At 43.4% G+C, this 16137-nt stretch overlaps 1 protein-coding gene across 1 annotated transcript in view; it reads right to left on the reverse strand.

The window, feature by feature from the left end:
* Positions 1-16137, reverse strand: part of PTPRS (protein tyrosine phosphatase receptor type S) — a 307849-nt gene that overhangs the window by 48672 nt on the left and 243040 nt on the right. The window contains 1 exon segment of the mRNA XM_030218889.1: positions 12990-13205. Coding sequence (XP_030074749.1) covers positions 12990-13205 — 216 coding nt within the window.

The raw sequence follows: 16137 nt of genomic DNA on the forward strand, positions 1-16137 counted from the left end.
TATGTACATGGATGATGAGCTATCTTTTAAGTCACTGAGGCGCCCTTTTACAGAGTGGCCGCCAGCGATTGTCCTGCCCTGAGCACGTGCCATTTCCGGGGAAAAAAAGAAAACCTCAGGAAATGGCTTGCATGATGATAACCCGGTGGTAATCAGGCATCGCTGAACGCTGCCCAGTTAACATTGGGTTGGTGTGGGAGCCCTTATCGCCACCTCAATAGGTGGAAGTAAGGGCTCCCCGCCGCATGGCCAAGTGGTGAGAGTTCTCATTGCATGGCCATTTTTGGTGGGCTTTTACCGTCTGTTGAAAAATCGGCCCTAGTGTGCGGGAAATACAGCCCCCACCACTAGCACAGAGCCCTTTTTCCCATAGCTTGGTAAAAGGACCTCATATATCCTATGTTACAAAGAAATGTTATTCAAAAATTATATATTCAATCAAATCATTGCTCTCTGATGGGAGTAACTAGTGAGGTAATTAAATTTGCTGATGACGCAAAGTTATTCAAAGTTGTTAAATTGCGGGAAGATTGTGAAAAATTACAAGAGGACCATATGAGACTGGGAGACTGGGCATCTAAATGGCAGATGACGTTTAATGTGAGCAAGTGCAAAACGATGCATGTGGGAAAGAGGAACCCGAATTATGGCTACGTCATGCAAGGTTCCACGTTAGGAGTCACGGAACAAGAAGGGGATCTAGGTGTCGTTGTTGATGATATGTTGAAACCTTCTGCTCAGTGTGCTGCTGCGGCTAAGAAAGCAAATAGAATGTTAGGTATTATTAGGAAAGGAATGGAAAACAAAAATGAGGATGTTATAATGCCTTTGTATCGCTCCATGGTGCGACCACACCTTGAATATTGTGTTCAATTCTGGTCGCCGCATCTCAAAAAAGATATAGTGGAATTAGAAAAGGTGCAGAGAAGGGCAACGGAAATGATAAAGGGGATGGGACAACTTCCCTATGAGGAAAGGCTAAAGCGGCTAGGGCTCTTCAGCTTGGAGAAAGGCGGCTGAGGGGAGATATGATAGAGGTCTATAAAATAATGAGTGGAGTTGAATGGGTAGATGTGAAGCGTCTGTTCACACTTTCCAAAAATACTAGGACTAGGGGACATGCGATGAAACTACAATGTAGTAAATTTAAAACGAATCGGAGAAAATTTTTCTTCACTCAACGTGTAATTAAACGCTGGAATTCGTTGCCAGAGAATGTGGTAAAGGCGGTTAGCTTAGCGGAGTTTTAAAAAAGGTTTGGACGGCTTCCTAAAGGAAAAGTCCATAGACCATTATTAAATGGACTTGGGGAAAATCCACTATTTCTGGGATAAGCAGTATAAAATGTTTTGTACATTTTGGGGATCTTGCCAGGTATTTGTGACCTGGATTGGCTACTGTTGGAAACATGATGCTGGGCTCGATGGACCTTTGGTCTTTCCCAGTATGGCAATACTTATGTACTTATGTAACACCACCAGTGCTTTCATTATTTTTAGTATCACTGATTACTACAACTCCATACCATCTGGTATTCACCAGTTAGACATTAATTGTTTGCAAATCAGCCAAACCACAGCTGTCAAATTTATCAAAGGAGAGAAGAAATGGGACCATTTAACTCCACTATTAAAATCAGAACACTGGCTTCTGGTTGCACATAGAATCATCTTCAAGATACTGATAACAGTTGTCAAGATTCAGCTCACATCTTTGCCCCTATTTCTATCACGAGTATTAATGCTTTATTTTTCTACCAGGGCTCTCTGCTCATTTCAGCAAAACCTCTTGGTAGTCCCCTCCTTTCGACATATTTATCAGGACAAGATTAGGCACAGTCTCTTCAGCATTGTTGGTCCTACCATATGGAACAAGCTTCCACTTACGATTAGAATGGAGCCATCATTTCAAAGGTTAAAAAGAAAACTTCTCTCTTCCTCAACACATTTGATGTGATATGAAAGTTACCCATCCTGTTGGGGTAGAGGGAATAATGGGCGATTTGAATGGTACATGACGTGTGGCGTGCAGCAAATGTACCCTGTCTTTCTTTCCTGCTTAAAATATTATTTTGTAAACCACTCTGATGGCATATCAAGTGGCATATATCAAGTTTTGAATAAAGTTGTAAACTGTCAGCTCAGTGACCTTTTTCCATGTGGATAATTGACTATTCAGTTCTACTCTGTTTCCTGTCTTTATCCAGTTTCCAGTCCACGGAAAGGCATTTCCTCCCATCTCAGGACTCTTTAATTTCTTCAAAAGCCTTAGAACAGGCTGTATCCTGTTCTAAAATACGGGTGTCTCTAGCGTTTAGCATATGCTAATATTAGTGCATACTAAAAACACTAGCGCGCCTTAGTAAACAGGGCCCTAAGGGGTCTTTTTACCAAGCTGCGGAAAAAGGGGGCTTGCGCTGGTGTTCAGTACGTGTTTTTGATGAGCGCTGAGGCCCCCTTTTACTGCAGCGGGTAAAAGGCTGTCTTTTTTGTTTTTTAAGAAATGGCTGTGCGGTAAGTGAACTACTTGCTGCACAGGCATTTCGAGTGGGAAAAACTTACCGCCATCCACTGAGGTGGCGGTAAGGGCTCCTGCGCTAACCCGCACACGGCACTACCTGATTACCACTGGATAAACACCGGCCCTACAAAAATAAAAATATTTTTGTAGTGACCGAAGTAGTGCGCGCTGGGAAGGTGGGGAACTACCTAGCCCGGCAGTAGTTTCAGATTAGCAAGTGGCAAGCCTGCTTTAGGGCCCTGTTTACTAAGAGGGGCATATTCGAACGGGGCTGGCCATCTATAAGGAAGGCCATCTCTAATGACGGCCCTGTAAAGCGGCGTACCCGACCGTATTATCGAAACAAGATGGCTGGCCATCTTTCGTTTCGATAATATGGTCAGGGCCGGCCAAATCTCTGGTTTTCGCCTATAATGGAAACTAATGGCGGCCATCTCAAACCCGGCCAAATCCAAGCCATTTGGTCGTGGGAGGAGCCAGCATTTGTAGTGCACTGGTCCCCCTGACATGCCAGGACACCAACCGAGCACCCTAGGGGGCACTGCAGTGGACTTCACAAATTGCTCCCAGGTGCATAGCTCCCTTACCTTGGGTGCTGAGCCCCGAGTGGGTTTCAGGTGGGTTTTGGAGGGTTCACATTTACCACCACAAGTGTAACAGGTGGGGGGGGGGGGGGGGGGGGGCCTGGGTCCGCCTGCCTGAAGTGCAATGCAGTACCCACTAAATCTGCTCCAGGGACCTGCATAGTGCTGTGATGGAGCTGGGTATGACATTTGAGGCTGGCAAAAAAAATGTTTTTAATTTTTTGGGTGGGAGGGGGTTGGTGACCACTGGGGGAGTAAGGGAAGGTGATCCCCGATTCTCTCTGGTGGTCATCTGGTCAGTTCGGGCACCTTTTGAAGGCTTGGTCGTGAACAAAAAAGGACCAAGTAAAGTCGGCCAAATGCTTGTCAGAGCCAGCCTCCTTTTTTCCATTACCGGTCAAGGCCTGCCATCTGTTAACAATACCCTCGTCCCGCCTTCGGTACACTGCTGACACTCCCCCTTGAACTTTGGCCGGCCCTGTGACGGAAAGCAGTTGAAGCCGGCCAAAATCGGCTTTCGATTATACCGATTTGGCCGGGCTTAGGAGAAGGCCGGCTATCTCCCAATTTGTGTCGGAAGATGGCCGCCCTTTTCTTTCGAAAATAAGCATTTAAGGCACACAAGCGTTTTTAGCATGCGTTAACAGTACAGACACCCATATATTCGTATGGGTGTCTCTAGGGTTAGAGCGCACTAATTCTTAGAACGAGCTAAAAACGCTAGTGTGCCTACAGAGTGGCTTAGTAAACATAAACATTGTGTGTTATAATATCAGATGGGGTTTTAGAAAATTTTGCAGGATCTGATGTGTGACTTTATAGCAGACTTTGATCAGATTTATTTTTTACTTTCCAATAAACAGAAAAAGAAAATTCCAAATAATAAACTAAACATTATCTATTTGGAAAAGGAAAATTTAGACCATGAAAAATAGGAGAATCCAAGAAAGAAAAAAAACATCCCAGAGAGATTAATTAAAAGGAAATAACAAGCAAATATCAAGCTGAAAGTATCCTCAAAATAATTACTGCTTAAACATATTACTAAGGAGATGCTAACTAGCACATTAGCTTGTCAAAGTTACAGTTCTAGTTTGAAAAAAAGTTTCATTTGTGATGATTCAAAGAAAACAAAAGATGCCTCTCAGTACTGAATGATGCATTTGCATGGAAATCGTAAAAAAAACAAAATAAAACCTTAGCTCCCAAGGAGTCCTTTCTTGTCCTAATGCAAGAAATTGTTTCCTCCTTTCCTGAGTTTTCCTCCATAAACCAGGGTAAATCCAAATTTTACCACCAAGAAAATCACAATTCTGAAATCAAATACACTAATGCATTACTGAGTCCTTATCTTGGGCAAATACGAAGGAAATCATCATAGCCAATCTCTCTGAAACAAATTCTACTACTACTACTACTACTAACTAACATTTCTAAAGCGCTACTAGGGTTACGCAGCGCTGTACAATTTAAACATAGAAGGACAGTCCCTGCTCAAAGAGCTTACAATCTAAAAGACAAGAGAACAATTTAAAGACAAGTGAACAATCTAGAGGACGAGTGAACAGTTAATCTGATAGGGTGGATAGATTGGAGGATGAGTGAACAGTTAATCCGATAGGGTGGATAGATTGGGCCATTTCATATTTCTAGAGCGGTTAGGCGCCGAAGGCAGCATTGAAAAGGTGAGTTTTAAGCAGAGATTTGAAGATGGGTAGGGAGGGGGCATGGCGTATGGGTAAAGGAAGATTGTTCCAGGCATAGGGTGAGGCAAGGCAGAATGAGCGGAGCCTGGAGTTGGCAGTAGTGGAGAAGGGTACTGAGAGAAGGGCTTTGTCCTGTGAGCGGAGGTTACGGGCGGGAACATAGGGGGAGATGAGGGTGGAGAGGTAGTGAGGAGCCGCAGACTGAGTGCATTTGTAGGTAAGGAGGAGGAGCTTGAATTGTATGCGATATCTGATCGGAAGCCAATGAAGTGATTTGAGGAGAGGGGTGATATGAGTATATCGGTTTTGGCGGAATATAAGACGTGCAGCAGCGTTCTGAACGGATTGAAGGGGGGATAGGTGGCCAAGTGGGAGGCCGGTGAGGAGTAAGTTGCAGTAATCAAGGCGAGAGGTAATGAGAGCGTGGACGAGAGTTCTGGTGGTATGCTCAGAGAGGAAAGGGCGAATTTTGCTGATGTTGAAGAGGAAGAAGCGACAGGTCTTGGCAGTCTGTTGGATATGCGCAGAGAAGGAGAGGGAGGAGTCGAAGATGACTCCGAGGTTGCGGGCAGATGGGACGGGGAGGATGAGGGTGTTATCAACAGAGATAGAGAGTGGAGGAAGAGGAGAGGTGGGTTTAGGAGGAAAGACGAGGAGCTCGGTCTTGGGCATGTTCAGCTTCAGGTGGCGGTTGGACATCCATGCCGCAATGTCGGATAAACAGGCCGATACCTTGGCCTGGGTCTCCGCGGTGATGTCAGGTGTGGAGAGGTATAGCTGGGTGTCATCAGCATAAAGATGATACTGAAAACCATGAGATTCCTACAGACCAGTCATATCCAGAGACGTCTCAGTTTGTTCTCAAGGTCTACTTTTCTAGAAACAGGCACAAAGCGGCAGTAAGCCCAAAGTGGACTTACTGCATGCTATCCCAGAACTACCTCCGGCTCAACACCGCCACCGGCAGTAGTTCTGGTGCACAGTAAAAAATGTTATTTATAGCGCAGTGCTAACCCGGCGGTAATCAGGCATCGCTGCACTTTGACCAGTTACTGCAGGAGCCCTTACTGCCAGCTCAATGGGTGGCAGTAAGTGCTCCCTGCTGCACGGCCATGCGGTAAGAGTTATCTTGCCGCATGGCCATTTTTGGGGGGAGGGGGGCATTTTATCCACTGTGGTAAAAAGGGCCCTGGCGCGCGGGAAAATCGACCTCTGCAGCTACTGCAGGGCCCTTTGTCCCGCAGCTTAATAAAAGAACCCCATAGTGAATGCATAGTAGAGTCAGGAAATTGAAGAATCTTCCTCAAATATCTATAAAAAAAAATCTTTCAGGGACATGGAAAAAATTTGAGGAAAATTTAAGACCTGAATATTTAGATGCCTGGCGGCATTTAAGACGCTTGAACATCTTTTACAGTTTTAATCTCCTGCTCAATCCACCCAGCTCTCCCTGTCTCTCACCTAACCCACCCTCATCCTGTTAGACTGTCACTCAAATGCTTTGATGTTTCACTTATATATACTGTCATCTACCAACATTTCCGATCTGACGAAGAAGGGCTACCTTTGAAAGCTAATCAAAAAATGTATTAAGTTTGTCCAATAAAAAAGGTATCATCTTATTTTCTTTTCCATGTTTTATTTTGTTTTATTTCTATTCATCTCCTGCTCCAAAGTGTCCACCTTTGTAGAAATAGCCCGGGATTGGGTCTCTTCAGTTTAAGATTTAGAACTCAGTTATGAAGAAAACTGAGCAAACTATGTGAAAACCTTATGAACTGACACCACCACTGACCATATATCCTCCAGTGTGATCACTTCTGTGACTTCTAGCTGTTCCGGGTCACCTTCTCCTGTTGGTGAGGGGGGCAAGCCCAATTCAGCCGGCTCCTACACATCGACCATGGAGGTCTTTCAGAAGCATTCATCCTCCACCAACATCACAGAGCTTCCTTGTTCTCATTGTGGCTGACATAGTTCCAGGGCTCTTACTGCCGGAGAAAGATTAAGCATGTCTAGGTTCAGCGAAATTCACTGCCCATGGGGAAGTGGCTCTCTGGATTGCTTCCCACAGCAGGAATGCCTCGAGTTTCAGAAGTGCTGGCCAAGGCAGGACTCAACATCTGACCAGCTCCGGAAGAGGGTAGTGAGGTAGAAGGGAGAATCTTTAACCTTCCCCTTCCTCTTTGGCATGGCTTAGGCCACAATGGAAACAGTTATGAAGAAATATTTGAAGAGTTGATTTGGATGTCCTGCACAGCATTACAGCCTGGGCACCATCTTGGAAACCCCCTCCCAACTTTGATCAGATTTAAATTAAGAGACACTGCCTCTTCAGGTATCTTTAATTACAGCTGAATTGATTTTATAGATGTGTATGTGCTTTAGCCTTGGCAAGCTGGTTTAGCAGCTTCCTCACCCCTCTCCCCTGACTGCCCTGCTGCCTCCAGCATTAAAAAAAAGCAGTATAAAGGTGTGGAGCTGCTGTCTAAGTTGCAGAGCTAATGGCTCTGCTGGTCTTCCCTCTTCTAATGTGGACTTTCTGTTTTTGAGGGACTGAACCAACAGAACCATCAGCTACATATCCTAGGCAGTGGCTCCATGTCTTTATGCCACATTTTTTTCAACAGGTAGTAGCTTGGCTGGCAGTGGGCTAAAGAAGCTGTGCTGCTGTCTGTTTTCTTTATTAGATTGTACTTTCCAATTTTTAAAAGATTCTTTTTTGAGTTTCAGCACGTTTTCCATCCAAGCTGTAAACTAGCCCCGTGTGATACAAAACCAAATGCCCACAACCCTGTACACTTATGTCATGCTAGCAGGGGAAACAAGTTTAGCGCCCCCGTTTCCCTTGTGCACTTTGTGGCCACACCAACTGCACAAAGCTAGCTATGGCTCTCATTAAACCACTGTCTTGCCTTCTTTTGTTCTTTTTTGATTTGTGGAATATATTTTATCTGGGCTTCCAAAATAGGCTTTTTTTTTTTACCAAACTTTTTTTAAAATCATTGATGAAAAATCAAATAATGGAAAATCAGTGACCACAAACAATATTACAACAAATGAAATATAAACCCCCAAGAGGGTGAAAATTCAGGAAACCTAGGAGTGAAATAAATTAAAAAGATAATTATAAACCACAAAGGAAACGTCTGAGATCATTTGTTACAATAATACAGATGGCTATCCACCCCCATCTCTAGTAACCCCAATGTTAACAGATGCTACATCCTCTGAATCTTCCCTATCAGGTTACCTAGCATCTAGAAAAGTTTGCATCTGAATTGAATCAAAGAACATATATTTCACATTTTGTAACAACTATGTAATTGCAAGAAAATCTCAATATAAATTTTGCACCTTATTTCAACACCTTAAGACTCAGCTTAAGAAATAACTTTCTGCACAGACATAGCAAGGTCAGGAAAAATCCAAATTCTCTCTCAAAAGAATAAGGCAGCAGTATTACAGGGAAAAAAAAAAAGCCTAAATAGCATGTTCAGGTTTTGCTCAAAAACAAAAGCAACCAATAAGAAAGATCCTCCTACTTACCAGCTGCCAATGACTCCAACAATTCAGTGACATCCAGACTATCCAAGGATATCTGATCTTGCTTACCCTTCTAGGGAAAATCTATGTAACGTCTCTAGAAGATTGTAAACCTTCTGTAGAGGGAATTGAACCTGGTTCCCCAGGATCTCAACCCAACTGTCGACCATCAGGCAGCAGCAGCAGGAAATGAACCTAGTTCCCCAGGTCTACAACCCGCTGCACTAACCATTAGGCCAGTCCTCCACTCCTAAGGTTCTGATTGTCCCTCCTAAGGAGTTATTTTAAAAGTATGCCAGTGAGATCTTATGCTTACCAGAAGAGGTTCTCTCTCTATTGAATAAGATCTCACTGGCATACTTTTAAAATAACTCCTTAGGAGGGACAATCAGAACCTTAGGAGTGGAGGACTGGCCTAATGGTTAGTGCAGCGGGTTATAGACCTGGGGAACTAGGTTCATTTCCTGCTGCTGCTGCCTGATGATCGACAGTTGGGTTGAGATCCTGGGGAACCAGGTTCAATTCCCTCTACAGCTCCTTATGACCTTGGGCAAGTCACTTAACCCTCTATTGCTTCGGGTACAACAGTGGTACAATGTACTACTTAGAATGTGAGCCCACTAGGGACAGACCCAGTACCTTTAAAATGAAACTGTAAACTGGTTAGGTCTAAGTGGTATTTTTGATGCTGCTTTTAACTCCTAACCCTTACTCACTTGTTCAGTACCCTTATTTTATCATCCCCACCTTAGTAATTCCCTTATCTCTTATTTGTCCTGTTTGTCTGTCCTAATTAGATTGTAAGCTCTGTCGTGCAGGGACTGTCTCTTCATGTTCAAGTGTACAGTGCTGCGTACATCTAGTAGTGCTATAGAAATGATAAGTAGTAGTAGTAGTACTTAATACTTAAAATTAAATGATAGTTCAAAAAATGTAAGTTTAAATGCTTGGCCTGATTTCCAAAAATAAAGGTGTTATTTTTATTCATGGCTTTATTAATAGATTGAATGTTCACTATAGATCCCTCCAAAACTGTAATCCAACGCCTTCGGACTTTGGTGGTTTTTAGAACTGACGGCGTTAGACAGGAGCTTTTATCATCGAAATTCTGGGGAGTTACATACTTGTCAAGAGCATTTGTGTTTTTTAAAGAACTCCCTGCTTGTGTATATTTTTTATATTGGAAATTTGGACCCCTGAGGAAGGCGTTGTTGATGCTGAAACATGACCCATGTCGGGTCCAATTTAAGTCTACAAATTATGTGCAAGGGCAATTTTAAAAGTAATTTCTGCAGGTAAAATGCTGTTTTATGTGCAGAAATACGCTTTAATAAAATTGCTTCATTCCCCCTCCTCCCCCCCAAACAAATGTGTAGGTAAACCATACACATAAACTAAGCTTGCCCAGTCTCTACAGAAGCATTCCTAGGGGTAGAATTGGGGATGGGTTAACACTTACAGAAATACGTCATAAAATATGTATGTAGATTAGACCACAAAATTTGTGCCTATCAAAGAGCAGGTGTAAATTTTCAGAGTGAAAGCATGCTAATTCTCACACAGAGAGCATATCTTAGAAGAAATCTGAAGACCTCAGTATATATAACCTAGAGCAGAGGTTCTTAACCCAGTCCATGGGACACACCTAACTGGTCAGGTTTTCAGGATACCCACAACGAATATGAATGAGATAACTTTGCATTCCATTGAGGTAGAGAAAGCAAATCGATCTCATGCATATTCATTGTGGGTCCCCTGAAAACCTGACTGGCTAGGTGTGTCCTGAGGACTGGGTTGAGAACCCCTGCCCTAGAGTAGAGGAGAGACAGGGGAGATATGGTACAGATGTTTAAAAACCTGAGAGGTATGTATTTATATTTATAACCTGCATTGCCTCAGTTCTAAGTGAGATACAATGAACATGCATAATAAAATCCATAGAACAATCACACTGAGGGAGGAAGTTATCAACATTGGCTAACTAACATTAAGATGTGTTATTTTACTGTTAATCCTTAGTAACTAGGTCTCATTGCATAATAAAGGACCTGTGGTAAAACAGTACAAATTAGTGATAAAATAACACATCTTAATGGTAGCCCATATTAATAACTACATCCTAAAACAAAACAAAAAAAAAATCAATCTTAATGAACAAAGATGGGAAAACTAGAATCATAGAAATGAAACAAATCTAAAAGAAGGAAAATTCAAAAACAACATTTTTCCACAGAAAGGGTTGTAGATGCTTAGAATGGTATCCAAAAAGGTATTGGAAAAACTTAGTAAGAGGGTAGAAATTACTATTTTCTGAAGAATCTGAAACCTATTTATTTAAAAAATTTTGGTTTGATTACTTTGGTTCTGTCTTTTCTGTACTTCAATTATTAATCTTTTGTTACCCGCATTGAGCCACTGTACTGTGGGATTTAGCAGGATACAAGTACCATATTACATTACATCAAAGTATAGAGCAGTGATTTTCAACCTTTTTCATCTCATGGCACAGTGACAAGCTGCAAAAATTGTCAAGGCACACCATCAGTTTAAGGATATTTTAAAATTTTACAAACGAGTATTAAGATTGTGTTTAAAGTTCAATAATTAAGGGGCCATTTTACAACGCCGAGCTACCGCAGCATTGTCACGCACCAATTCGGCATTACCGCCGGCCTTCCACAGGAGCCGAGGAAATGGCTGCAGAAGCTGTGCGGCCATTTCCTTTTTTTGGTCTTTTACCCGCTGTGGTAAAAGGGGCCTCAGTGAGCGGCAAATCCATGTGCCACCGTTACCGCAGGGCCTCTTTTACCACAGCTTGGTAAAAGGGTCCCTAAATTTTAATCATTGCATTATCTTTATAGTTGAATATTTTTATTGAAAACATAAGTTGGCAAAAAGGCAGCGATACACTTCAGCGATAACAAATATAGCCATAAATAACATGCATTCAAAAAACAACAATTTTAAAGCAAATACCCCTCTTGACACACCCACCACAGTGCTGATGGAGTTAACATCTTTTCACTGCATCCGATCTGTAGGCCTAAATTCCTTTATAATAGACTTCCACCAGGCACACATTTATAGAACAACCCCCATAATGACAAAGTGAACATACCAAATGGAGACAATCTGAATGTGACACAATTTTCACTACATAACAGTCTGGTTAAAACCTGTGATGAGGACTAGCAAACTGCCACAGGAACACACATCAAAGCCAAGAACTCACTATAACTGAGCCAATTCACGGACGGCCACGTTAAAGTAGAATTTAGTATGAAGGTTCCATTAACTCCTCATGGTATCTGGGTACACAAACTGAGGAATTTAACCTGTCTGTTTTTCCTTCACCTTTTCTCCTGTAGTGACTGGTGGCGGGCATGGCAGCAGCAGGTGGCAATTCAGATAGCCTGCTCGCGCCAACCTGAGCCCTCTCGCTGATGTTTCCTGCCTACGCGGAGGCGGGAAGTTACGCTAGAGAGAAGACTCGGGGGTTGGCACTAGCAGGCTGTCTGAATTTCTGCCTGTTATCGCCAACTGCTACAAAAGAAATCTTATAATGCTGGGTGGCTGGTTGGGGATGGGACAGGAGTGATAGAAAACTCCAGTAGCACACCAATGTGACACTGGCACACTGGTTGAAAAATGCCGGTATTATAGAGTATTTCCACTCAAAAGAAAATATAAATGACTTTTTCACTTAAAAAAAAAAGAAACAAACAAATAGGGGGGAGTAACTTGCAAGGAGCAGCAGTTACAACCCTTAATGGGTAGACTAAACAGGCCATGCTGGATCTGCTGTTATTTACTATGGGGGGTCTTTTACTTAGGCACGCTGGTGTTTTTAGCGCGTGTTAAAAATAGGCGCAAGCTAAACTCTAAAGATGCCCATGTATTCCTATGGGCATCTTTAGCGTGCACCTATTTTTAATGCACGCTAAAAACATCGGCATGCCTAAGTAAAAGACCCCCTGTGTTACTGTATTTATTGCCACTGCTTTTAGCTGGACTAAAGTTTTCCCAAGGATGTCTGGGGAGCAAATAATGCACACATTTCCTTTTCAACTGTATATATGCTATTTTACCCACAGTAGAAACAGCAGGGGCAAATTATGTGGCTCACTCTTTCTCCTTTGAAAATTAGCTACAGTTATATATGTAACCACACTTGCAATACCATAGATTACTGAAGATTTCTCCCTGATTAGAGAAGTAGTACTCTGTTTGGATAAGAAATCAGAATTCAGTTTGATTTATTAATTTTAACATTGCACTCTGCAAAAAAAATATAAATTTAGAAAGGCCTTTTACTAAGGCGCACGCATGTTTTTAGCACGCACTAAAATTAGAGACGCCCATAGGAATGCACTGGCGTCTCTAACGTTTAGTGTGTGCCCAATTTTAGTGCGTGCTAAAAACGTGAGCGCGCCTTAGTAAAAGACCCTGTAGGGTTTTTGAGTTGTTGCATCTGTTTTGGATCTCAGTAAAAGAGTTCCAGAGTCCTAGAACACAGACTTCAAATATATATAAACTCCCTCATACGCCCAATAACATCACGTCAGCTGCACTGATTAGCCTTGCTCTTAAAGGTAAGCTAAAAAGGTAAACGCATAGGATACATGTGACTTACTGATTCAGATCCCTCAAGAACAGCCAGGATAAAGAAAACGTATCTTTGTCCAATCTCCAAAGCTTTGTTTTCAAACCCGTCATAGGTTTTCTGATCTCCAAGAGTGAAATGGGCTGGTAATGTTCGAAAACGGGCAGCGATATATGGTTTGGGGAAGTCCAGTTGCCGTGAGTGCCGCAGACCACGACGCTGGAGCCTTGCAATGTCCTGAGTCAGCTACAAAGAAATACATAGAAATGAACCTCATGACCTCCATGTGCATCGTAATACAAGAAAGACTTATATTCCTGGATTTTAAAAGCATACCACATCTTAAGCATAGAGGGCCCTGTATCTTCAGTGTACATAAAAATAAGAGAAAGCAGAGGGCCTAATATTTAAAGTTATTTAAGTAGGCAGTAGAAGCTCCCGCCTGTTTAAAGTGCTCTCAGCAGTCTAGCTGACGATATTCTGCGACACTTAAGTAGGCAGTACTGGTAAATATTTTAACTAAGGGGCCCATTTACAAAGGCATGGTAGGGCTACCGCACAGGTAGTGCGCACCAAAACAGCCCTACCACCAGGTGCTCCCAGGCACCTGGCGGTAGTTCTGATTTTGGCGTGCGCCATTTTCTGTGGTAGAAAATAATTTTCTATTTTCTACTGCGAGGGGGTTTGCTGGATGTAATCTGCAGTGCAGCCACATTGGCCTGCGCTGCCCGATTACCGTGGGGGGCGTTCCCGGAGGTAATCAGCAGCGTGACCACATTGGCTTGTGCTGCCCGATTACTGTCGGATTAGCGCGTGAGCCCTTACCACAGGGCTTATGCGGTAAATGGCTACGTGCTAATTTTGAACTTAGCGCCTGACCAATATTGCTGTGAATGGAAAAGCGGCTTTTTTGCAGCCGCACGAAGAGGTGGACGGAGCATGCGGGAAAACCACGTGCTACAGCTACCGCTGGCCACATTTTAGTGTGCCTTCATTAAAAGGGCTCCTAACTCCGAACTGCACAGGGTGTTACGGGGATGAAGTCGGAGAGGAGCGGTAGTCATGTGGGTGTCAGCGATATTCAGTGCCAGTGCCCAAATAGCTAGCCAGGCATACAGAACCGAATAAATAGTAATTCTAACTTTGCTCAATTAGCTATGCAGGTGCTGGCACTGAATTTTGGTCAGCATCTGCCTAACTTCCAGGTATTGGCCTGCAAACTGAAGATGACCTCCTGTCCCTCCTATTCCCCCCTCAACAAGCTCAGGTCCCCCATCCTGGTCCCCCTCAACTAACTCCAATCCCCCTCCCCTCCCCACTCTGATCCCCCTCTTGCCTACCCCCATGTCTCAGCAGGACCTCCCCTCCCACCCCTACTTCAACTGTCCTGGTGGTCTATTGGTCAACAGGGGCAGAAGTGAACCCCACTCTCTTCTGCCCCTCGTGGCTTCTGAGTGCAAATGGCCGCTGCAGCTTCCAGTGGTAATGGGCAATAGGGAGGATCAGAAATGTTCAGGCATGTGGAAACACTGTTCCCTCTAAGCTGAGCAGAAGTCCTCCAATTGAATTGCTGCCAGTGGGGGCAGTGCTTCAGTACTGTGTTTTCAAGCAATAGGGATAGGCAGGTTCCCTGGAGTCCTGCAGAGCCTCCCTGTCCCACACTACTGAAAATATGATAGTGAAAGCACCCCTCCCCCCCACTGCCAGGATTATAGATGGAGGACTCCCACTCAGCTTAGAGGGAACAGTGGGTGGGAGGGGGGAAATGTAATCTCCTGTTTTGCGGCTCCTGGCTGAATATCGGCTGGAACCCGCATAACCCCCCACAGCCATCACATGCCCAGTGAAAGCTGGATATTCAACGTCGGTGTCTGGACATGGCCTGACATTGAATATCTGGAGCTAATTTTATTTATTTATTAGGATTTATTTACCGCCTTCAAGGCAGTGTACAGCAAGAATACGTCAAACAGCCTAGAGTATAAGCAAACATTGGAACATATAGACAGATAAGATAGAGTAACAGGAATAAGGGCCCTGTTCACTAACATGCACTAGACTTTTTATGATGCGTTTAAGTTAGTGCGCGCTAAAAACGCTAACGCACCTCTAGCGTGGCTTAGTAAACAGGGCCCAAAGGGATTAAAATAAAGTTACAAATGAGGTCAGAAAAGTGTTTGAGCATTATTGGGTCCTTTTACTAAGCTGCGGTAAAAAGTGGCCTGCGGTAGTGTAGGCACATATTTTGGGCGATAACTGGGCCAGTTTTTACCGCATCTGCAAAAAAGAGCTTTTTTGTAATGGGAAAAGGGCATGTGGTAAAACTGAAACCAGCGTGCGCCTAAAACCAGCCTGAGCTCTTAATGCCACCCACTGATCTAGCGGTAAGGGCTCACGCATTACATGCGCAAACGGCTGATTACAGTCAGAAAGGCTGCGAATGGGAGGAAATAAGTAAATCACCTAGGCATTGTGGGTGCGTGGCAAATCTGAAAATACTGCCAGAGGGGCATGGTAGCCTGGCGGTAGTCTCATTTTGGCAAACACTGCACGTGTGTAAAGCCTAATGCGCTTTTATAAAAGGGCCTCGATCTTTGCTAGGGTAGGAGTAGATGAACATGTCCTGCTACAGTATGTGCAGCCGGTGTCATTTAGCCAGTCTTGGTCTGCGCTTAAAAAAATGCTGACTGCTGTTATTCTCTTTTATTCTGATATTTTTATACTGCCTTTAACAAAGTCTTCAAAACGGTTCACAACAACATAAATATCCTAATTGGATACGATAAGTGCTTCCATTTTAGTTAGACTTCAAAAAAATAATCTTACAAACTAAACAAATAAGATTTTAAAACTTTACAAAATAGAATATATTTAGATATTAATCATAGAGATATTGGCGTGGAGGGGCATAATCGAACGCGAACGCCCATCTCCATGGGCGTCTATCTCCGAGAACGGGTACATGAAGGGGCGGGACAAACCGTATTTTCGAAAAAAATGGCCATCGATCTTTTTTTGATAATACGGTTTGTGCCAGCCAAATGCATCAGATTTGTGCGGCTTTGAGCTGGGAGGTACCGTTTTTCAGCGATAAAAGCTCAAAAACGAACAAATCCAAGGCATTGGGTTGTGGGAGGGGCCAGGATTTGTAGTGCATTGGTCCCCCTCACATGCCAGG

Source organism: Microcaecilia unicolor, chromosome 11 (assembly GCF_901765095.1).
Source record: "Microcaecilia unicolor chromosome 11, aMicUni1.1, whole genome shotgun sequence".
NCBI lineage: Eukaryota > Metazoa > Chordata > Amphibia > Gymnophiona > Siphonopidae > Microcaecilia > Microcaecilia unicolor.